This window comes from Coffea eugenioides, chromosome 2 (genome assembly GCF_003713205.1).
Source record: "Coffea eugenioides isolate CCC68of chromosome 2, Ceug_1.0, whole genome shotgun sequence".
Classification (NCBI taxonomy): Eukaryota; Viridiplantae; Streptophyta; class Magnoliopsida; order Gentianales; family Rubiaceae; genus Coffea; species Coffea eugenioides.
Genome location: NC_040036.1, coordinates 11,752,811 through 11,777,071, shown reverse-complemented (window position 1 = coordinate 11,777,071; position 24,261 = coordinate 11,752,811). Strand labels below are relative to the sequence as shown.

At 36.3% G+C, this 24,261-nt stretch overlaps 4 protein-coding genes across 7 annotated transcripts; 1 reads left to right on the top strand and 3 right to left on the bottom strand.

Annotated features, from left to right (window-relative positions):
• Positions 1 to 721: 721 nt before the first annotated feature.
• On the bottom strand, positions 722 to 2,229 carry LOC113760597 (transcription factor MYB57-like). The gene is made up of 3 exons (XM_027303240.1): positions 2,044 to 2,229; positions 1,773 to 1,902; positions 722 to 1,367 (listed from the first exon to the last, which is right to left on the bottom strand). Exons 1-3 carry the CDS (start codon positions 2,174 to 2,176, stop codon positions 803 to 805), a joined length of 828 nt encoding a protein of 275 aa, XP_027159041.1. The 5' UTR covers positions 2,177 to 2,229; the 3' UTR covers positions 722 to 802.
• Positions 2,230 to 4,987: 2,758 nt separating this feature from the next.
• Positions 4,988 to 9,520, bottom strand: LOC113762562. Its single transcript, XM_027306065.1, has 5 exons — positions 9,029 to 9,520; positions 8,361 to 8,424; positions 7,445 to 7,609; positions 5,770 to 5,835; positions 4,988 to 5,613 (listed from the first exon to the last, which is right to left on the bottom strand). Exons 1-5 carry the CDS (start codon positions 9,319 to 9,321, stop codon positions 5,383 to 5,385), a joined length of 819 nt encoding a protein of 272 aa, XP_027161866.1. The 5' UTR covers positions 9,322 to 9,520; the 3' UTR covers positions 4,988 to 5,382.
• A 2,378-nt stretch (positions 9,521 to 11,898) lies between these two features.
• On the bottom strand, positions 11,899 to 14,813 carry LOC113762297 (tRNA (adenine(58)-N(1))-methyltransferase catalytic subunit TRMT61A). 2 transcript variants are annotated; one of them, XM_027305684.1, is made up of 4 exons: positions 14,509 to 14,813; positions 13,324 to 13,822; positions 12,806 to 13,050; positions 11,899 to 12,674 (listed from the first exon to the last, which is right to left on the bottom strand). In XM_027305684.1, exons 2-4 carry the CDS (start codon positions 13,770 to 13,772, stop codon positions 12,439 to 12,441), a joined length of 930 nt encoding a protein of 309 aa, XP_027161485.1. In that variant the 5' UTR covers positions 13,773 to 13,822; positions 14,509 to 14,813; the 3' UTR covers positions 11,899 to 12,438. The 2 variants fall into 2 exon arrangements, with proteins under 2 accessions (XP_027161485.1, XP_027161484.1); XM_027305683.1 differs by having other exon boundaries at positions 14,554 to 14,813.
• Positions 14,814 to 17,201: 2,388 nt separating this feature from the next.
• Positions 17,202 to 23,787, top strand: LOC113761327 (universal stress protein PHOS32). 3 transcript variants are annotated; one of them, XM_027304274.1, is made up of 3 exons: positions 17,202 to 18,227; positions 18,331 to 18,396; positions 23,563 to 23,787. In XM_027304274.1, exons 1-2 carry the CDS (start codon positions 17,525 to 17,527, stop codon positions 18,372 to 18,374), a joined length of 747 nt encoding a protein of 248 aa, XP_027160075.1. In that variant the 5' UTR covers positions 17,202 to 17,524; the 3' UTR covers positions 18,375 to 18,396; positions 23,563 to 23,787. The 3 variants fall into 3 exon arrangements, 2 of the variants coding, with proteins under 2 accessions (XP_027160075.1, XP_027160076.1); XR_003467125.1 differs by lacking the exon at positions 18,331 to 18,396 and adding an exon at positions 18,461 to 18,570 and having other exon boundaries at positions 17,203 to 18,227; XM_027304275.1 differs by lacking the exon at positions 18,331 to 18,396 and having other exon boundaries at positions 17,215 to 18,227.
• The last annotated feature ends 474 nt before the right edge of the window (positions 23,788 to 24,261 follow it).

The following is a 24,261-nucleotide window of genomic DNA, read 5'->3' as shown; positions in this document are numbered from 1 at the left end:
CCTGGCTTTACTTTACTAAAGCAAAATACAGCAAAATTCTCCCATCATGGCATCATGCAGATGGATGTGGGACATGAGAAGAATAATACTGTAGAATAAAAGACGAAGGGCACATTGGCTTCTGATGTACTATACTACTATGTCCCAGATGTCTGCTATAAATGACGACTTTGCTCCTCCTTAAAGTAGAGGCACCAAATTAACTCGTAATAAAAGTTAAACGAACTGTATTGTCCCAAATTGAAGTTAAAGGACCAGAAGTTATTTAGCAAAAGAATTGGATAAATATTGGGGTCATTCACCCTTGAAAATCTCAACAGAAATTAATGACTTTTTTCAACGATTACTTACCTACATAAGATGTAGACTTTTTATAATAGTTGTAATGATCATATTGATGTTAATTTGACAGTTAGATAGCACATTCGACAAATATATATTCCATAGCTGAAATTTGTCTAACGATTATACCATACAGTTTTAAGGTTGTCTTCTCGTCCGATAGATTATAGGGGTTTACTGGTTTTAAAAAAGAGAAGTTCTTCGTCAGTATTTCTCCAAAATTAATGCTGGAACATGTATTACTGGGTTATTTTCAGGTGGGGACTAGGTTACATTTAAGCGAGGCATTAAGAGTGTTGTTGGTCTGGAACCAATTTGTATTCTTTGAACAATTATTTACATTAACCATGCAGAGATATTCAGAAGTATCTCAAGAGTACAGTATACAACAGAAGCAGGGCCCTAGCCAGTTATTCAGGCCTCTTCATCCAGGTCATGGAAAGAAGTAATTCTAAGCGGATTAAAATTGAAATTCTGGCCGTTCCAAGAAGGAAACATCTTCTTTTTCTGAATAATTAAACAGAATACTATCACAATAGCCAGAATCAAGGAAGCTAGAAGATGGACTTAGAGGTTCTTGAGACCATATTAGAGGATCAAACTGAGACTGTATATATGCTGATGGCTGGCTCTCCATGCTCAAATTTCCCATCAAGAATGGCTGCGTCCAAAATATCTGATCAGAATCTTCAATAATTTCCGTGGAGGAAGTATTTTCTTGCGTGCTCCCACCAAAATCCCAGTGGCCACAAGAGGGAGACAGAATTGGAGGAATATTTATTGAATTTTCAACGTGGAGTAGGCCTTCAAGTTTAGAGACTTCAGAAGTATCTGTCGCCGGTTCTTTGGCATTTCCTCCAGGAGAATTCTCCTGGATGGATTTTCCATCATCAGTGCCTTGTGATTTAGCACCAGGATTAGCAACACTAGTTTTGACTAGAAGACGTTTCTTCAGTCGCGTGTGCCAGTGATTTTTTATTTGATTGTCAGTTCTTCCAGGAAGTTGTTTTGCAATTGCGGACCATCTACAACATATAAATATAAATAAATAAGAAAGAAAATTGAAAATAAAATAATGAAAGGCGTTCAAATGATAGTTAAGGATCATGTAGACATGCGACATCCTTGCAACTTAGATTAATCATATTGATCATCTATGATGTATAGACTAGCCTTATTTCCCTGGGAAAAGGAAATTAAAACACTAAATCTAAGCTATGGACAACTCGTACAGGGTACATGCCATATCATAGTAAAATGTACAAATACCAATACCATTAACCCGATTTATTGGTTAGTTCTGCATGCACTGGATTGCGTCTGCATATATATGCCCTGGGAATTTATTCATGGGATGTAGTTGTGATGGCAGTGCATGCAAGAAAACAAATGTTAGAACAGAAAATTCAAAACTCAGTATGATTGTTCACCTGCTACCCAGATTTGCATGCATGTTGATTATGGTTTGGTCTTCTTCCTCTGTGAAGTTTCCTAGCTTTACATCAGGCCTTAAGTAGTTCACCCAGCGAAGTCTGCAACTCTTGCCAGACCTTGATAGACCTAGCAAGAAATAAGCAAACAAGAATCAACAATGATCAGGATTCAGGATATATGTTCAGTATTACATGTGTGTGACATTTATCATCTATACACAATACAAGTATGCATTTACCAAATTATCAACAAAAAAAAAAAAATCACCTGCAAATTCAGGCATCTGATTCCAGTTCCAAATCCCATATTTTTTTATGTAAGCTATCAACTTCCTATCTTCATCAGAACTCCAGGGACCCTTCTTAACTGCTAGCTTCTCTTGTTTTCCAGACCTTACCATCCCAGTACGCACCAAATATCTCTCTCTTGCACAAGCACAACTTTAGCTTCCAAACAAAGAGTACTGCCTATTGGACTTGACACCAAAGTTGATGGTATTTATGTGCATAGACCAACGCTGTAAATTATATTAATTTGCTCACCAAAATATGATTAACAAAACAATTTTGGGTCTTACGTGTCGCCTAACGATTGTCACAACTTACTAGAGCGACATGAAATATAGGCTTTTCATTTGTATCCCCTAATATGGGCTAATGCTCTGGAAATTTCATAGTAATAGTCAAATTTTCTAGTTGTATTCCTAATCGCGGGTAAAAAAGATGGAAACTTCAGGGTAATGATCACTTTATATCGCACTTGGAAATTGCTGAGAAAGATGCTCGTGTGATAGTTGATGGCTAAAGTAAAGAGTATGGGAAAGAGAATTGATGTTCAAAGTATACAGAGAAAAATGGTATCCCTTTGCGAATGCAATGCATGCTTTTTCGAACTTTAATTCTCCTGTCGAGTCGGACAAATACTAGTCTAATTCTCTAGACTACTTAGAGGAATAAGTTAAAATCTACTACTACAAATACTCTCCTAGAAATTGTTTTATGGGACTGTCGTTTGACGTATTCTCCTCTTGAAATTTTGAATGCTTGCCTTGTGCCCCTAGTACTAGTATACATATATTTTGAAGGCATTGATTCATTTTTTTCCCTCCTAACGGAGAAAGGATGGGATTTAAAAAACTGAAAAAGGGTTGGAGAATTTAAACGTAGGACTATCAATTTTAGATTTTAATCTTAATTAGAAGATAAAATGTTCTTGACGACTCATTGATTTTTTGTTTTTTTATCAAAGCAAATAAAGTTACATACATATAGGCCCCACTTAGCTTTTTCTTAAAAAAAAAAAAAAAGGAAAACCCAAAATCATGATCACCAAGTTTTCTCAAAAAAAAAGTCACGGTCATTACTAATTTGAAACTATAATTAGCTAATTCTTATCAACTTCATGTGCTCTATTTCACTGATTATTAGTTCTCCACTAATCTCCAAATAAAATATAAACTAAATCGTGAAGAAAACAAAATCAGCAATCATTGCAAAATTACCAAAAAATGAAAAAGGGTCAATATTTACTCCAAAGTCGTTACAAAGAAAAACTAAGGACCAAATACACACAATCCATTTCCTTAGTCAGGAGGCTTGATAGTACCATACTGTCTCCCCGTTACTCCCATATATATCTACATGTTATTGGCGTAGAAAAAAAATCGGTGACATTGGCCTTAATATATGACATGCATTGTCGTAAATCATCATTAAAGTATAAAGGTACTAAAATTTTATTGGCAAATTTTGGAAGTGTTCAGTGTAGGGTTTTCTAGGATTCTCGACGATAGACCGAGAGATTGAAAGATGTTTGAAAATCTTGAGAGATTGAGAGATGTCTGAAAATCTTGAGAGATACGTTATAGTTCACCTGCATGATATGATATAGGTGATTCCCTCTCCAAATTCTGTATAGTGGACATCAATAGGGCAAGCCATTGATGGCAAGCTAATCTAGTAATACGATGCTAATGTTATCGATACCCCCTCTCTCTCTCTCTCCAAATTCAAGTTCAAGTTCAGGTTTTGTATGATGACCATCAATGAGACAGGCCACCTTAGTAATAAGATGCTAGCGTTATTAATGTAAGAGAAATCTAATCTTTTTATATTCATAGTGGAACCAGCCATTAAGGTAACCCTAATTTGGATAGGTCCTACATTGATAATTCTAATTTGAATAGACCCTACACCACTGACTGATATAGTTCTAGACCCCAAGTGTAATGGATCATAATGTTGTAGATTTTACTGAGCTTCATTTAACTAATTTTTGAGAAAACAAAATTAATTAATCCGTAGAAGCCCAAATTAGAAAATAATTCCAGCATTCAGTCAATAGCCGCCAAGTTTGAAGGCGATGTAGTCTCAGATTTCTGGTATCTTGGCCCCAAAAAATGAAAGAAAAATAAAAGAGAGTGGAAGAAATAAAGAAAATAAGGACAAGAAATTCACAAGACTCCTTTTATGTGTACTAGACTTCTTAGTCTCCTGGAAATTCATCCATCAATTGGTCAGTGGGCAAAGAACGTTCTTAACTACTATACGGGTTGTCTCAGACTCGAGCATTTTCGTGTAACGTAAATTGTTACGAACCATCATCCCATTTGCTTTGATGCTTCCGAAAATTTTCCAGCTGCAAAACTTTTTTGTACACTTTTTTCTTTTTCAGGAGATGTTCTCGGAAACCCTAATAGACTTTTCTTTTGAAAAAAAGAGAGAGAGAGAGAGAAGGTAGACCTTCATAAAAACATTATATAACAGTGGCAGAAGTTACTACATAAATGTTCAGTGAATTCTTGGGGATTCCCTCGTCCGTCATTGAAACATATATAGTACTTTGAAGACCAGGACCCCCAGTACTCTGAAGCCAAAATTTGTCAAGTGAAAGATAAAGTTCACCCCTTTTTTTTTTTCTTTTTGCCTTTCAACCGGAAAAAATCAACAAAAAAGAGGATTCTTTTGTTGATCATTAAAAATTGAAGAACTAAAGATCGAATTGGGTGGCACTTCTCTATATATCATCTACTAAATGAGGGTGGGTACTGAAATTTGTATTTTTTTTTCCAACTATAAATAATAAGCAATTGAGTCCTACCCCAACCGAAAAAAAAAAAAAAAACTAGTCCAAAGCAAACCAAGATCATAACAAAACGACAAAGCCAGAAATGCAAAGTATTTACACGACGATGCTGGTCTTCAGCACAGGAGTTACAGAGTTGCATAGGATAGATTCAAAGAACCCTTCATTTAGCTGATCAATTTCGAGACCAACGACCAGAAATCTAATGATATTCAATAATGAATTAAAGATACATTTTTTCTTTTTACAACATTTTCGTGGAAACCATATATACACATGAGATGAGGGTCTTTTTCTTGAAGAATTCCCCCACTCTCAGAAAGTTCGGATGTAATCTTTATCTACCTACTCAATCACCTGAAAATCTTTCACCACTCTTCCACAAGAAGGCTGCGCTCGAGACCAAGCAGCGCAATGAATCTCATGCTTCCACCTCGCTTTTGTGCGACATTAATCTGAAGCTTCGATTTTCTGTCTGAGCTAGCTAGCTAATTCTGAGTGTTACAATTGTTCAGCAGCTGGTCAAACCAGGGGAGAAGTTTGACCAACTTCAGCAGCCCATACATGACTGCTCTCATCTGTAGCTTTTGAAATACACTGGGGCTCTGGAGACTGTCTTGACATAACAGGAGGTGGATTTCGCTCAAAAAGTGCCTTACCACCACCTTCGGAGTAGCTTCCTATGCATATTGTATCACCTCTACCATGCCAGATGCCATCTTGAACATTATTCATCTCTAGTGTTCGAGATTCCTGCTCCAAGTCATAGCAAAGTGTACATTACAGTAAACTTCAAAATAATACCCAAATGTTTAATTTGAATTGATACACAGCCAATTTGAGCCAACTAGCACATCTATTATTCATGAAAGTGTATATATATATATATATATATTTATATGCACACACCTGGCACAAGGAGCAACATGGGCAAATGAGATGGTATACACAATCATCGAAAGAACTCTCGCTATCCTGAAGAAAACACATACATGGCCAAGGTTAGCAGAACTTTCACTGAGATGCCTTTTTTACTGGAAATATATATCATTTATCAAGTAGAAGGACAAAGACAGCCTAAAGTTCACCCATAGTAGCTCTACTTAAGGCCATATATAATAAACAACATCAATTCCTTTTTTTGCCCCCTCCCCGGAAGAGCAGAGCTAGGGAGACTCCCTTAGTTCCTTTATCGCTAATTATTTCATATTACTTGATCTTCTAGTCCTGTTCGTAAGATCCATCACATTACTCATCCTATTCTAGTCCCGAACATCATGTTTCTTTTAACTTGTCACTCAAATTTTTAGCAAACCAATTTGATAAAGTATGCCAGAAATACTAATAGAGAAACTTGAGGCAATTAAAGTTTAGAGACAAGACGTGACAATAGTTTGTCAATGTTTTCACAAACAAGGACAAACACAAATAGAGGTGAAAAAAATGCCTACTAGACACTAATATAGGCCTTGAATTAGGTGGTCTATTCATGTTTAATCTAACCCCACCAGTCGCATTCTACTTGCAGGATTTCAAGCTCTCCAGGGGAATATTTGGTTGATAGCATGAACCTAGAAGGTTCAACAAAGATCACCACACTAGAGAATACCGGTAAAAAAATGTACCTAGAAAACAACATTTGAATGGCAGGATATACATTACATTATAGTAGACCCTGGCTAACACTAGCAAACAACTTCTCTGTAAAGTAAAAAGGTAGTCCGCGATTTCTGGGATTCCACCACATTAGCATGACAGAATTCGTGCATCAGAAGCAGCTTCAGCTAGGGCAACACTGGGATTACCCTGAAAGCTGGTTCTTTTTCAATTTCATAGTCTTGAATGATCTTTGGGGAAACATCACATATTTGTTTGAGATAACAGACTTTGTGATTCAGACAGTTAATATTAAATACCGGTCAGCTTCCAAGTTTTCACAGAAAATAAAGGAGTGAAAAGATTAAGCACAATAGTAAGAAACAACACCTTATGGAAATTATAGCATAACTTCTTAGTAAGTCTTTAACAAGTAGTGTAGTTTTGAACCCTCCATACAAATGTGGCAAAATCAAATATACATCATTTACCTCCCTTCGTGCCATTCACTAAATTCCCCCAGAATTGTCCTGGATAAGTTCCTCTCTAATGGCCAACTTTCCCAAACTGATAAAGTTCTATCTAAAACTATCCAGTCGTACCTCCCCTCATCCTCAAATACAAGAAGATAAAATCCTTTTAAAACTGCACTTGGGTTCTTACAATCTTTTGAACATGTGAAAAGAGAAACTTTGCCTCATGCAACTCTTGTCTATGTTGTTTTACACATAAATTTTTGGTTTGGCAGCTACTCTTAAGATTACTTTCCCTCACCCTGCCTTGAAAAAATTTGGCTCCACATTGACAACCCCAATGATTTTAAACAACTAAAATAATTTGCTTTAAGTCAGCCATGACTCACTGTGGCCCACATGAACGTTAGGCACAAGGATAAGATTGACTAATGTGGTCATATCACTTGTAAGTCCAGAGAAATGGTAATAATAATCAAACCTTTTGAATCAACAATATAGAACAAGAAACTTACCCTAATATTGAATTTTTTCCTAATCTGAGTACGGTAAATTCCCAAATATATTCCCACTGAAATAGAAAAAGCAGCAGCCAAATAAAGAAAGCAGCGTCTCTTTGTACCCAGAAATGTGAGCATACTGAGAAGCGCAAGCAGAACAAGAATCATATAAACAGATCCCTGCAGAAAAAGAACACAAGTTGTTATAAAAAATTCTTTTATGAAATACAAATAATATATTGCCATTTAGATAGTTTGACACATTCAACTCTTTCAAATTTTCTTGCATGGTTTGGCACCTGCTCTTAAGATTACTTTCTTTATCCTAACTTGAAATCTCCCCAAGTACTTTCACCGGTGAAACATACTGTACGAATCTACAGATTATCGGTAAATCTCAAAAGTTTATTTTAACCTTAAGCGCACAAAAACAGAAAGTAAAGTTAAAAAACAAAATAATTACAAACTCATAAGCAATTAACTGTTGGTAAGTACACCTAAAGCAACAAACATGGGATATATACAAGCTTGTATCATCTCATGCCTTTTGGCATCACCATACAAGAGACATACACGAGTTTAATTCCAAACTCAGTCGTGACTACAATTTTTCTAAGGAGATTATAGATAAGTTTACCTATTTCTGCAACTCACATTTCATCAGTAATTGACCGGTCAGCATCAGTTTGGCAATTAAAATGGACCATATTTGACCAAGACAGAAGATAAGACAATAAATACCATGTCAATGACACCCAAGTTCTACTGGACTTATATTGGTTATAGATTTATAGTGAATAGATTGGAAATTAAGGTCAAACAATTGTATCATATATCCACAGGATTCTTCTTCTTCCTTTTTCTTTTTTGTTTTGGCCTATGGGGTGTGAATCAATTCAAGAGTTTATTCCAAAAAAAAAAAGCCAATTACCTGAAGAAAACAAGAACCAAAACCAGCTCGTCTCATGTTCTTCCCAAATCTATAGCATGGACAACTGCAAAACCAAAGAATTCACGTTACATATAATATAACTAAGCTCATTAATTTTAATCCTTACAAATAGTGAATCGATACTAGAAACTGGAATATTTTAAATCCATATGCTCATGATTATATGCCTTGGGTATGAAACATTTATAGATACAAAACCTCCCAGCATACCTCCCCCCTTCCCCTCCCTCTCTTCAGAATTACTTCAGAATTCCGCTATAGAGCAAAGACCGTCAAACTAAGTTTCCGCAAAACATGAGGCAGAATAAAGAAATAAGAAAAACAGCTTCAACAGCTGTTAACAACGTAAACCTTTCAGAAATCCCTTATTGGCAACAGAAAAAAGAAATTAGGCATAAAATTAGATTAAAAAAACCAATTTTTTTTTTGTCCGCGTTTTTTCTAAAAAGTGGGAAAATGGGCAACCTTAAAGAAGCTGTACAAGATTCAAGCAAGATGAAGAAGTTTCCATCCCTATAAACAAACAAGCAAATCTTTTCCAAAATACAATAACTGAAATTTGCACATGCCAGATGAGAAAGTTCGAAGCAATAAGACAACACTCGCAACAAAAGAAAAAGAAAAAAACAGAGGAAGAAAACGTTCACCAGGCAGATTGAAGGGCGATGCGGCGGTCATCAAAGCAATCGTAAAGGAGCTCACCTTCCCACATCCTCAAAACTCCTCCTCCATTACCATAAACCACTATATCTTCTTCTTCATCACCATTCTCACCCGCATTCAATTTATCCCACTTCCCCTTTTGGCTCTGCATAGCCACCGTCGCACACAGCATATCAAAATCCAAAACTGCCACCTTTTCCATCAAACTCTCCTTTTCCTCCTCTTCCTTCTCCCTCCTCTGATCAGCCACCACCACTTTCTTCTCCATCTCTGCCATCAATCCTGCAGACCCTTTTGGCCCTTCAGGCTATTTCGTGATAAAATGCAAGTAACTAGCTCTCTTCGGATAAATTACAATCTTCCCAATTCCCAAGATATATTTATAGCAGCAGTATTTGTCCGTCCGAAAATGGATTTTTTTATTTTCCTTCGATCTTCTGGCTGGGGAACGAAAATGGCCCTTCAGGCTGGGTTGGCTGCCGAATGTGTGTTGGGGGGTTGGATTATAGTTGGCGCGAGCAATTAAGAGATGACAGGGGAACGTGAATGGGATGTGGGCCCATGGGACAACTGCCACTCAGCTGGTGCCACGTGTGCAAAGCGAGTATGGGCATTTTAAGAGCATTTTGCTCGCCGCCACTGAAAGTGGGATAATAAGATAAACTCCACGGGGTCAAAAGTATCTTTGACTCTAATTCTGACCTAACCCTGTCCAAAAGCTACCATACGCTTTGGATGGTCAAATTCTCATTTCATGTACGCAACAACTAACAACAAGGCATACAAATTGCAACGTCCTAATCTTTTCTTTTTCTTGCTACAAAAAAAAAAAAAAAAAAACTTTTCTTTTTTTTTTTTTTTTTTGGCTGGTCATGTTGCTGGTTTTTATTTTTAAAAAAAAAAATACATTTTAGGATCGTGAAATTTGATGAAAATTTTGAAATATTCTGATTATTTAGATAGTTTAACAAATAGATCTATAATTCACTAATCATCAAAATATATTTGAAATATTATAATAATTTATGATTTATAAGAAGACGAGGCATTGTCCGAACGAATTTCAATGGCTAAACGAACAATTATGAGTTGCGAAATTCAAAAGAAGAAAAATCAAAGCAGAGTATCCCATCTAATCTAGAAAGAAAAAAGTCAAGTATGTTGACAGTTCTTACTTTGAAGTCCGAACTAGAACTAGGGTAAGTTTGATAAAATTGAAATTCGAAATTTGAATCAATTAAATTATTAAATTGTTAAGTATTAAATTTAATATATTTGAGTGCATGTCACATTCAGTGAATTCACTTATCACTTAATTTTAACAGTAAGTTTTGTTTTGAAAATTTAATGTCATTTAATTAATTTACATGTTCAATTTTTAATTATCAAACGATCTGAATATGTTAATATCTGATTCCATTAAATTTAAGTGCTCAATTGAGTTATCAAACATTGCTTAAGTCTAAAGTTATCCTTCCATGTAATCATCACAGCCAACAAAAAAAAGAAAAAGAAAAAGAAATGTTGAATGTGCTCCTGTGCTCAATCACTCATTTGTTCTTCTTGTTGTCAATTCGAGTTGGATTCTTTTTGCTTTTTGTCCCTTTTTTCTTTTTGAAATAGCTTTTTTTTTTTTCTTTTTGGGGAATAGGTTATAGGTTATAAAATTTGTTACAGGGAAATAACATTTTTCCTTTTGCGTTATAGGGAATAATTCCTCAAAATTTTCTATTCCTTAATTTGGATGGGACATTAAATTAAGAACAGAGGCGGATAGCATAAAGGAACAGAGTGGCACGGGACATTAAATTGGTTGTTGATTAAGCAACTGACATTGACCAATTTAATGACTTGTAAGAATTGTTGGGCCACTTGATTGAATAATAATCTCATCAAGAATACTATTAAATACTTTCACCGGTTGCGTATGATCTTATGATGCTATCACTAATCATTTTTATTTTTTACTTTTATAAGTATCACATTTTATCTTTTCATTTCATTTTTTTTTTTTTGTTTTTGGAGCGGAATGGGGAGGGGGAGGGTGACGTGGAAAGGGTTGGAAATTGAAATGATCACAATGATTGGGTTTAATTAATGGAATAGTAGTAGTGTAATCAATAATAAATCCACCACAACAACTTTCCTATTTTCAATCTATTTTGAGTGTTCAAAATAAGATATTCAGATTGAAATTTAATTACACAAACATGACACTCTTTTGTACTTTTTACGATTTTTTTTTCATATAACTTATTTTTAAGAATTAATAATATTATTACTATTTTACTTTCAAAATGCTAGTAGTTCGGTAAAACAGTGGACGAAACAACAGCCATTTGCTGCAGCATGCAGTCGGCTCGGCAGCCACCACCGCCCACGTTCCTATTCGTCATTTTCACCAATACAACCTGTACTGTACTCAGCACACAAAATATGAACCCTTTGCAGTTGGACCCTTCAAATGGAATCGCTAACTATTAATTATTAGCCTCTGCTTTACATTCCTCGTGCGAATTTGATGTTTGATAATAGTGCGAATTTGACTGCAAAAGGAAGACTGCAAAGTGAGAAAAGGGGGCAGAACCCCCTACGCTTCTTCTACCAAGCAAAAGAAACTCCCCTGGGACTCAATTGGATTTTCATATTCAATTCCAGACTAGAATCATACATCCACGGGACCGACTTAGGATATCTATGGAGATATGCAGCTTCTTACTGCCAGAAGATGCCAATGCATAAGCAAACAGAGAATTAGAAACAACTGCTGCATTGTAGATTCCCTTTCTATTTTGACAGAATTTGACATAAACATGGCAGGTAAATGCCTATTACAATTAACTACATATACAAATTCAAGAAACAGGTGATATACATGGTTGACGGGGGGTAGTCAATGCAAAATGTTTCTCTCATCGTTTATGTACTAGTCATCCCCAGTTTCCACCAGTCAACTTGGGACTGGAAGGCTTCAATTCTAAATGCAGTATGGGAATCATCTAATAAGACCGCATTATGAAAATTATATGTTACCACGTAATTACACAACTTCATTTATGTCTCCGAGTTTGAAACTTGTAATTTCTTCTCATAGAAGCTCCTATTATACTAAACGCAACAAAATTTCAAACAATCTAGGTAACAAACATATTTTTGGCCACAGATTTACTCTGGGGCAACCTACTGCACTTTTCGAACAAAATTTCATGAAATCTTTGTTAAGTGCCGACAAGAAGTAGCTAGCAAAAATCCTTGCTTGCTACAGAATGGAAAACCTACAGTCTAAAAGCTGCTGCTGAATCAGATGTTACCATCAACCAGACGAACATCCAAGAAATAAGAATGGACCGAACGAACTTGACCAAGATGGCAAAATTTCTGACAAAAGGGCAGTTTAGATGACACACCGGAGTCTAGCGAACGTCAAATAGCCAGTATGTCCTCTCCCTTCACTGGAAGGCCTGGCCACGATCGTGGCAGAAACGGAAGCTTCAACTCCATTGCTTCCATCAGTGGAACGCTGCCTTCTTTTACGAGACCCAAGAGAACCACCTGCATGATTCTCCCAGCTTTCTAACCTTTCTTCTCGAACTTCATAAGACCGGAGAAGTATCTCGAAAGTTCTTATATCTACAGAAGATTTAACATAAAGTTCACCCTTAATGCATTCTTTAACTGAAGTCGCACCAAACTGCTCAATAAACACCATTTAGACGTAGAAAACAATGCAACTTTATAAGACAATGACCAATGGACTTTACCAGTAAAACATGATTTTAGTGTTTCACATGATCGTTGTACTTGTTCAATGCATGGTGAGAAGGAACACAAGACCCCATCTTCTTTCAACATCTTCCCAGCAGAAGGAATGGCAAGCCATGGCTGAGGTAGGTCAAGAAAAACTGAATCTGCCTGCCCAATAAATTCATCGGGAAATCCTTCACCCTGAATATCTCTGACTCCCACTGTTACTAAACTGCTCAATCCTGTTTTTTCAAAATCCTCCCTACGGCAGAGATTATGAAACAGATTAAGCATTTTACATAATAGCCGAAAGGAAAATCAAACCACTAGGATTCTAGTCATGCCTAGACAAAACAATGTCATGCACTCCTAAGTACCTGCCGTGATATAAATTATAAATTTAGTTTCTGAATGAATGGATACACTGGCAAATATAAAAAAAAATACTCCAACTTGGAGTGACTCTACTCGTTCAAGCAATATAAACTGCAACTACATTATTAAATAGCCTCAGGTAATCTGTTTCACTGCCAACCTGGCTGAGGAAGCCCTTTGGTCATGAAAATCAAATGTGTAGACATGCCCAGTGGGTGCTACAGCTCTTGCAAGTGAGGTAGTTAAAGATCCACTTCCAGTACCGGATTCAAGAACCAAACAACCAGGAATAATCTCCAGATACATAATAACAAAGCTAATATCAGCGACATAAAGAATCTGAGTTCTGTGGCTTAGAACTAAAGTCCACAGCTCTGCGGTAGGTGCTAACAAATAAATGAATCCACCTTTATTACTGAACACTTTAGACCCAAATGGTTTCCCTATCCAATCTGAATGTTTGAAAACGCCAAAACGATTTTGGAGAACTCCATTTTCACAAACTTTCACAGCCTTCATGTTGTCATGCCTCTCATATACAATAACCAAATCTCCTTCACGAATGCATCTTTTGAACGATACTTTGTTCTCCAGTTCCATCGACAACATCCTAAAGAGTCTGTATTTACCACAGCTATATTGCCAACAAGGCCAGTTATCTGCAAAAAGGAAAGTACAAGCAGTTACTACACAATGAAGGCTTCAACAATCTGCATTGAGCGAGTAAAACCTGGAAATACTCAATACTGTTTTCCCTAAAACCAAGATCAGAGAATTACATCAGTTCATACTAGTATTACTTTTAAACACTGCCACTTCAATAGTCACGAACAAGCACACACACAAAACATCAATCTTCAACTATTTTTTTTTTTAAAAAAAAAGTGCCACCATGCTCATTCTACAACCTCTCAAGCAATTCTTCATATGCATAAGGAAGTATTATTATTACTCGTAATTACCAATGATAATTCTCTCCCGGGCCACTTCCTAATTCATGTCAACTTTTATAATCGACAATATACTTCCGTTTCATATAAATTTGATTTGACAACTCTAAACAGGTTAACAAACATATCCTCCCTCCATATTATAGGAAACTCATTGACTGCCAATGACAAGTAGAAATTCCTGCCCCCCAACAAAATAAAAAAGAGTAGAAATTCCTGACAACTAATTAAGGGGATCCCAACAACCACATTTAACTGCTGCCTTGTCCTACTGTAATCCAGCATCAGAATTCGAAGTCGTAATTCCAAAGGTTCAATTTTTCTCACGGATGAAATAACAAAATTGCACAACACACTCTGTCCAAAAATCAACTTAAATTCAATGAAAAGCATACCTACAAAATACCCAAATTCTCATGGAGCGTGAGAAGCTGTCGTACCTTGAATTGAATCGAAAAAAAGTCTCAACTTTCTTAGCTGTTTTCTGGGTTTGCTGGAATTGCCAACTAACTTTAGCAAGACCTTTTGTTTATCAAAGTAAAAGCTTTGATTATTGGAGCATTAAACAGGGAGTTGGCCTTCGACAGCAAGAGGGGGTTAACAATAACGGACTTTAGCCGGAGAGTATTACTTCTAGAGCGAAAAGACGAGAGGAGGTGGTGGAGGCGGGCGGTTCCCTTGGCCTTGGAGGGAATTTTGGTTTGCAGTCTCAGGAATGGGGAAAGGCGTTGAGTTGTATCAAACCCAAACACTTTAATGGGCTGTTGTGCATCCCACTCAACTTGTAGAATTTGGGGACTGGCCGCTGGTTGTCAGCCAGCGAGAAGAGATGTGGGCTTCCTATTGTTTGTGTGTTATGGCAACTGGCAATCACATTGATGGGTCGTTTTCTCAAGCCCATTAACAAAAGTTGAATTCCACTGGGGAATGGCTCCAAAAACTTTTTGATGGAAAAACAGGAACTAAATATACTACTATAGGGAAAAAGGAAGAAAATAAGTAGAGAATATGCTTTATCAAATTCCACATTCATCATCAAATGCCAATTGTAGTTACCCAAGTTGGCAAGAGATTCTGCCAGCAATTATTTTGGGAATATTTTTAGCTGGATCCGAGTTCCAATGAGAATGTGCGAATCAATAGATCCAACTATGTAGCAATATAATCAAGGGATAATTTCAAAAACCTTCCCTGAGGTTTTTGACTATTTTACTAACCTCTTTTCCAGATTTTGAAATTATATTAACCTCCTCTGAGATTAATTATCTCGTAACGTTTAGATCCAAACAATAATTTAAAGTTATATTAGAAGAGATAAAATAATATGATTTCATTATTACCCCTCATTTACTATATTATTTAATTAATTTAATACCAACTCACGTATTAAAGAAAAACACTAAAATTTATTGTTTATTATTAGGAATCAAATAACATATAATATCAATATATATATAATTTTATATTTTTCACTTAATACAAAATCCAAATTACTCTTTTCAGTTACATATCCATCGTCAAACATGATCAACAATAAATAGTCAAAAAATTTGCAACCAAAATATTACAGAGAACAAACTTTAATATCATAAATATTCTTGTCAACAAATTAAAGTCAGTTATTGAAATTTTTATGGTATTAAAGCTCACTCTTTGTAATATTTTAATTATATATTTTTTTTTTAAAGCTCACTCTTTGGTATTAAATTAATTAAAATATTTAGTAGATGAGGGGAAATGATAAAATCATATTATCTTCTTCCTCCTATATCATTTTTTAATTGTTGATTGAATTTAAATGTTACAATATAATAAATTTCAAGGGAAATTAATGAAATTTTTAAAACTTGCAAGAAAGCCAATGAAATAGTAAGAAATCTCAAGAGAGGTTTCTGAAATTATCCCTATAATCAACTCATCACATTCATCCACAACTTAATGGTCATGTGAAAATGAGAACTAGATAACTACAGTTTTTTTTTTTTTGATAATAACTAGATAACTATAGTTTGAAAAAAGAAAACAAAATTCTTTCTTGAGACGAATAATCCAAAGATGGTACTTGAATCCTACTAACATTCTGCTGCTTTCTAATCTATGCAATCGTATATATTTTAAAAACAGTAAAAAAACTTTGCGGCTGTCCTACTCTTCTTTTATTATGGAGTAGCTTGTTTTTTTAAGCAAACATTTGTTTTATTGTGGATTTGCTCAATTAAAAGGTGATCTTATCTACCTAATTATAATATGGGGAGATTAATGATTATCCCTACTCCCTAAGTGTTGATAGTCACCGCTATAATGAATTCACAAGTCTCAACATGGTCCAATCATTTTTAATTCTATAGCATGATCGGGGGAAAAATTATGTGCTTTAAGCGAAAAATAACGAAAAAATGAATATTTTTCCATTGACGGTCTATCCGGCACTAATTAAGAACAAATAATTTACCCTTTAATCATATGCACTTACATTTCCTTCTTTTTTTTTTAATTCAAAGATATTAAAAATTTTGTTAAGTCAACGAGACTTTAGTCCAATGATTAATGATTAGGGTTAAAACTCAAAGATTTAAAGATTTTGGATTTAAATTCTTCTTCACCTGCCTGTTTTTTAAATCCCACCCTTCATTTTTGTCAAAAGAAAACAAAATAGCAAACACTTAAAAAATAAAAACGATCCAAAACGACTTGTCACTTTCAAGCACCTTCAATTTCACCTTCTCCAAACTACTAACTACCAATCGGGGTTGGGTCAAGTGGTAAGCAGTTTGGTTCCGCTTAAGCAGGTTTCAGGTTCGAAATATGGCGTACGCACCCACTCTTGTTGGGAGACTCACCCACCACAATCAAGTGTGCGACTCAGGTCGACCAACGGATTAGTCAGGGCAAAACCCTGTATATCGTGGTAGGCAACAAAAAAAAAAAAACTACTAATACTCACAGTGCTCTTCTTAATCGGAGTTCATTTCGCATCTTATAGACAAATCCAAAACGGAAACACCAGTACAATACACTCATCTCAATTCTGAGCTTGCTTTGATAAGGTAGTCGATGGAGATGGGGGACGAGAATCAAGTAATGTACGAAAATGAAATATGTACCAAGCGAAACCAAAAGCTGGCGAATACGATTGGTTTGACGTCAAAATGTTGACTTTTTTCTCGACATAAATCCCCAACTTCGCGAATGTTCATTTGTAGTACCAGATTCCACCACCTCCAACAGCCCTGTACTTCTTCCTGTACAACCTTTTGAGAAAAACACGCACACTTCACACACTCCAAATACTCACAAAACCAAGAAGACAACAGAAACTAATCGAAACCCACAAATTATTCATTAAAGCCCACCTAAAATCCGTTAAGGAAAGAGGAATTAGGAAAAAGTTATAGTCTTTATCCTTTCCGCATGGCATCACCGCAAAAGCCGCCGGCGGAGTCGGACCGACCACCGGCCGCGATTCTCCACCAGCCAGCTTCACCCCGCTTCCCATCTGGGACACCGACATCCGGGGCCAATCGGAAGATAGCTATCGCCGTCGATCTCAGTGACGAGAGCGCCTACGCGGTGAAATGGGCTGTTCAGAATTACCTACGTCCCGGCGACGCCGTGATCCTCCTCCACGTCCGTCCCACCTCCGTTCTCTATGGCGCTGACTGGGGTTCCGTCGACTTATCGGTCACCGACGAGGAATCCCAGCAAAAAATGGAAGATGACTTCGACAATCTCACCACAACTAAAGCTAATGACTTGGCGCAGCCGCTGGTGGAAGCCAATATTCCGTTCAAGATCCATATTGTTAAAGACCATGATATGAAAGAAAGACTTTGTTTGGAAGTGGAGAGATTGGGATTGAGTGCGGTAATCATGGGAAGCCGGGGGTTTGGGGCGGCGAGGCGAAGTACTAAAGGAAGACTTGGGAGTGTTAGTGATTATTGTGTCCATCATTGTGTTTGTCCTGTGGTTGTTGTTAGGTACCCTGATGAAAAAGATGGAGCTTCTGATGTAGGAGAAGGTTTGAAAAAATCAGGGGAGTTGAAGAATCTTGAAGGGCTTCACCCTGTTCCTGAGGAGGAGCCTATCTATCATGATTCCTCGGATAAAGCTACAGGTAATTAATGAAATGATTGTGTTCAGTTGTATTTTTATTTATTTGGTGTTTATTTGTAGTGCTGAGAAATGATTTCAGCATAAATAATTTTAGTTTTCGATAGGGGAATGGTGCCAAAATGGATCAAGGCTGGTTTTGATTAGCTAAACTTTTACTGCGAATTCTTCTTGTACGTGACCCTTATTCTTTTTGCTCCCCCTTTGATTGATTGTGGTTTGGTTAATTTGCTGCAGCGATACCAAAATAAAAAAGACTTGTGCTTGACAAGCTCCTGGATGAATAAGGATTACTCCTAATTGTTCGAGTTAAAGAGGAGCCTTTTTTTCCTCATTTGATTTACAAGGTTCAGATGGTCTAAAAAGCTGCCTCTGTTAGTTTTATCTATTGAAATGGGATGATTAGCTGCTTGTCTTGGTTTGATGTTTAACTATTGGTACCTGAATTTCCAAGAAACTTTAAGTGTCTTATTTATCAAACCTTCTTGATTGCAAGCTGTGGTCTGGTTTATGTTTGATAGAATAAAGTGATCTTCTTATTCATTGTTTCTAAGCATAGAGAAATTGTTTTCCTGTTGCCGAAATAGTAACGGTAGGGAATTGTGTAAAGTGCACCAGATTTTGTTTATCTAGTATGTCCTTAAACATAAAACTAGTTTCTATCCATATTTTCTTTTTCCTTAGCAGACACAAGCGAGGCTGAGGGTCTTCATTTTTTCATCTTTTCAGTTTTACATCTTTCTTTGATCATTTGAAAATATGGTTACTCTTAAAGCTTGTTTTCTTTTTAATTGGCTGGAAACTCATCGACACTGACATTGCACATGGCTCTTTATGCTATGATTTGATTCCCTTATTTTTCCTAGTTAAGTGACTGCCAGTGTGGATGTATTGGTCTGGTGTGTACAAGCTTTTTTTTTAAAATTTATATCCAACATTAAGGTTGATATGCATTTGGTAGATCATGAAGTGTCTAAAAGAGAATGATGGCGACTTAGTGATGTGGAGTTTTAGGAGGTTAGAAACCATCATCTGGAAAGTTAGTTTGCGATTTGCTTTATTCATGGGAAATGATGCTTTGAAATTCTTTTCTTCTTTTTAGAGTTTCTTTCTCTGTCTCAAATGCAGCTAGAAGAAGAATCATTCTGTCAAATTAAAAGAAAGAGAAAAGAGAATGAAAAGTTTCATCATCAGATGCTTGATAAAAGCATGGAGAGGGAGAAAAAGATATTGAGACAAGGAAGGCATTAAATTTGTGTTAGTGGTGAGACCTGGAGATGACTTTGAGGTCTAGTATTTGATCGAAGATTTCAAGTGAGATGTACAACGTACATAGGACAAAATTACATCAAGAAGTGGATGGGCAAATTTAATTTGTTGAGGGATCTGTCCAAATTGCTGAATCTTTAATGCTGGCATAAGCCTACTTGGAATAATAGTTGAACAGAGACTGCTTGAAGTTTCAGGGATGCAGCTTCGGTGAAACTAAAGTGAAGTGACTCAATCTTTGGGCTTTTCAAGACATGAGAACAACATTAGGGTTCTGAAAGGTGTAGATAGTAGATAATAGAGGTGAATGTACCCTAAAAATGACTTGATTGATGGTAACAGCTGATGTTTATGTTGAATAGGGTTGATGTCGGGGAAGGAGGTCGTAGACTTCACAGGATTCCTATGAAATTTAAATGATTGTGGTGATGTATCTCCTTTCTAGTATGCTTTGGGCCATAGGTATAACAGTTGCAGGCCTGCTTCGTTTAAGAGTTTTGATTATTTGGAAAGAAATCAGTCGCCCTTGGCATTGGGATTTGTTGGTTTGTGTTGTTGAAGAGCTTTAACAGCTCATGAATAATTGTTTATCCTGTGCCTCAGCTCTTGCCATGCTTTTTCTTCCCAGATATTGCTACTGATTTTGGGGTTTGGAAAGATCTAAGGAAATAAAACATGTAGCCTGAGTTAATAGAGTTGACTGCTGAGTGTCAATGCTGCATATCAATGTGTCCATGGAGTAGAATAACAAAAGTATAGCCCAATGTTTGAGAAAGTTATATCGCTCATTGATTCACCTCTAAGCACATCTGCATTGAAGGAGCAAGCTTTATGAGGGCATAGTGGAATAGGAGATCAAAAAGATGCAATAATGCTGATTGTTGAGATCCTTATATTGAACACCTCCTGTCATGTTAGGATGCTTTAGCACCAGGAGATTATAAAACAAAAAATATGTGCGATTGGAGTCAATTTTTATTCTGAAACTGTCACATTTCATCTGATTTAGATGCCTTTTCCTATATCAACTTCCTCAAAAATCACTCTCTCCCTTCATCTGATTTCAAGATGCCTTGCATTGTTAATGAACAAAAATCATCTGTAAAACAAGTGTTATTGATGTCAATCATGATTCCGAAACTATCACATTTTTTTCTGATTTAGATGTTGTTCCTATCTCAATTTCCTCAAAATTCAACTCTTCCTTCATCTGATCTGGACTGAGTTGTTTCTTTCGTTGTGTGAGTGGAGATGTGATTTTTCACATTATCAATCTGGTTCTCATTTGGATAGCATACTTCATTTCTCATTTGCTCTTGGCTACAAATGCTGGCCTCTCAGGTTGTTGAGGCACTGCTTGATTTATTCTTGCAGATTTCCTACAATGACCTGATGGTTCTTTTATTTGGTCATTTGATCTAGTTATTGAAATGGTTTCTAATTTATCTGACATCTTACTTGTAGATGTTCCAGTCTTAGAACCTTTGGACCTTGTATAAAGGATGAAAGTATTGGCCTGTAATATTTGGGTTTAACTATTAGGTGTTTAGGGATGCAGCTCTATGGACTGCTCATTGGGCTCGATAGGTGATGGTACTAAAGTAGTGGTCTAGCTGCTGCAATGAAGGACATTGTAGATATAAGAATAGTTCAATGCAAGAATAACAAGTAGTAAAATGTGGTCTTTTATTATGTCTCTTTCAGCTTTTAAGTGTTTGAAATATGACCAATGCATTATGTTCTCTTGGGAAAATGGTACATGTTCGTAAAGAAGGTTTCTTCTGATATTTCCAGATGTTTGAGAAAATAGAGTATAAATGTTTCTTTGCTTCAAGGGATTTTCCAATCATTCAACTTGAATCGCCTTTCTAATTGAATATCATTGACATTGTCTTCTATTGGATTCATGATTCATTCATTTCATTGTCCTTGAACAGAAATCAAAATGAATATGAAAATAAAATTGGAATGGTATCAACCATTATCACCTTCTTAAGTGCTATCTCACATATCTGTGGTAATTGCAAATGGTGACCTGATAAAAATTGACTATAAAATTTAATGTACAGGGAGACAGAAAGTAGCTTGACAGGAAGTAACAAAAGAGTACATGCTTCTCTCATATCTGTTAGTTGGAATTGTTTGATATATTCATATGGTGTCTGTTACGGTTGCATTGACTGTTTGAAATTTCAAATAGTTGCCTCGATATGATGTGAAATAAGGAGAAATTTGACAAAGCTTGTTGTAATTGACGAAAACCCCTTTCTGGTTGGTTAGTCTCACAAGTTTCTATAGTTTTTGCTCACGTCGACGGACTCTTAACTCAGCAACATCTTCAGGATCATAAGTGTCACTGTATGTGGTTGTAGGAGTACTACCACAAGAATAATCTCCATCTATTTGTTGGTTTGCTAAAATATGGGAGTTAATGTGTATAAATTGCAAAATAATGGCTGATGTAGTATACGAGGGGCCACCACTTCTTTTGTTATACAAAGTCCTTAGGAAAAACTTTAATGGATAATCAATATCTTCAGCTCTTGGAAAGTGGACATAAAAATTGAATGCAAAATTTTATATGGGGAACAATAATAGGAGATCAGTTTAAAGTATCAGATGACCTATGAGTCACAAAAATAGTTGAACTATACACTGCATAACACAACCTATAAATAGTTGAACTCAATCCAGATAGTGTCCATTTTGTGATGGAAATTTACGTATTGATTGATTATCAAGGTGATGGTGAATGCATGTTGTGGAGTTTTTGGAGATTGCTAGTGTCTGAACCATCATGTAGCAATAATCTTGCTGACTGACTTTATATGAATAGAGAATGGTGATGGATATAGAGATCTGTACTGACATGACTGCATGCTCATGTCTCAGGCTTCAAGCAGTGTGTCCTTGTTAGCTATAGAGTTTATGGCTTGTTAAAGTTGATCATGGTAAAACCTGTCGTTATGGTGTACTAATGCTTATACGATTCTAAGGAGAGATTATTCTTTATAAAAGAAATTTGTTAGAGAACTAAGGATTGGGAAACTTGTAGTTGAGTATTCTCCAAGCATGCAAGATTTAGTAATGATCTGAATTCACTTTATGGTTTTATGGAAACTGGACTGTGGCAATCCTTGCCTCCTTACAAAAAGCTAAATAATGCCATTATATGTGTGTGTGTGTATTATTGATATGAGATTTGCTAAAAGTTCGTAGACAAAAATCATTTGCTTCTAAAGAAGTGGTTTAGCTCAAACTTAAGTAAAAAAGAGCTGACATGATAATCAGATGCTGTTGAATGTTTTAGAGCCTGGCATTTTTTTTTAAAAGCCTAGCATATGTAAAATCAAATTCAACATTGACAGGAACGAGAACATGAATTAAAGATATGCTGCTTGGTTCATTTGGCGCTCAAAAATCAAACCAATTTCTTCATTTGTAAAGCACCTTTCAGTCCCACTGGTTTAGTATATCCTTTTCTCCATTCGTCTTTGGGCAGGCAACCACATCTTATTGTATGCTTTTGCTGTATCCTGAACATAATTTTCATCATCTGCTGAATTTCTCCTCTTTTTTGAAAATTTCCAGAGATTGTACGCAAGTTTTTATTTCTTGGTAGAACAATTCATTTAGTGCGATTGACTAGTCCCTGTTTGTTCCTCATGATTTTCAGGAGCATGTCGTGCGAGTTCCTATAAGGGTTATAACTACTGCATAAGAACTTAGCATGCCTAATTTAATTCATGGCCCTCACCACTATATTACCTCACTTTCCTGACCATGCACTGGTTCTTTCAGTAGACAGTTGTACATTTGAAGCCTCCTCCCTATTACTACTACTTCTGACTGGTGGTAGGAAGCATGATTACAACAGTTAGCTCAACTTTTTTAGTGGAGCAATTATAGTCTACTTGCACTCCACGCCACTCATGTATTATGCGATACTTGTGCACTTTTTCTAATGTAATTTACCTCTTGCCTCTGTTTTCTGGTGATTATATATCTGGAACTGTTATGCTCGTCTTGGTCAAGCTCTGATTGGTGTTGAAGCTTTTCATATGATACAGATTCGGAGAAGGCTTCTTAAGAAGATGGAACCGGAGCGAAGTGACCGAATGAACCTGAGTGGTGTGGACTTCTTCCTGTTGAATATTGGGGAGTGGTTGTTTTGAGGTCTTTATTTCTGCCTATGCTTGGCAACTGTCTTTCAAGAACAAATGAAGTTTGAATGGGATTGTTAATGAGTATCTTTGCTCTCTTCTAAGCTTCCAAAATGGGTTTCAATGCTCTTATTTTGCCTTAATATATACCTCAACGCAGACCGACTTGCAAATCGATCCGTGTAGTTTAATGAGTTGTAGTAGTGATATATGGTAGTAAAGTAGGTAAGATTGTTGAATGACTAATCATGAAAGGGCTCGAGGATGATGACTTAAATAAACGGGCAAATTTACCACTTCTCCGTACTGATATGTTCTGAAAAGGGGAGTTGAGGGGAGGCTTGAACACATGGTGAGAAATGAGGAAGGAGATGAGAAACCTGATAAACCTAAGGGGTTTCCTGAGTGGCAATTCACAAATGAATGAGTGTGTGGCCTAAGGTTTGTGTAAATTTTTGGAGTTCCTCTCACAGCATTGGCTTGACTAGGCTAGCCTGGTGCCCGGATGTTCTTGACAGGTGAACTACAATTGTATTGTATCCCTATGGAAAAGGGGATACAATTGTTTCTTGATTTCGTTTCTCCATGTCAACATGATATAAAAGA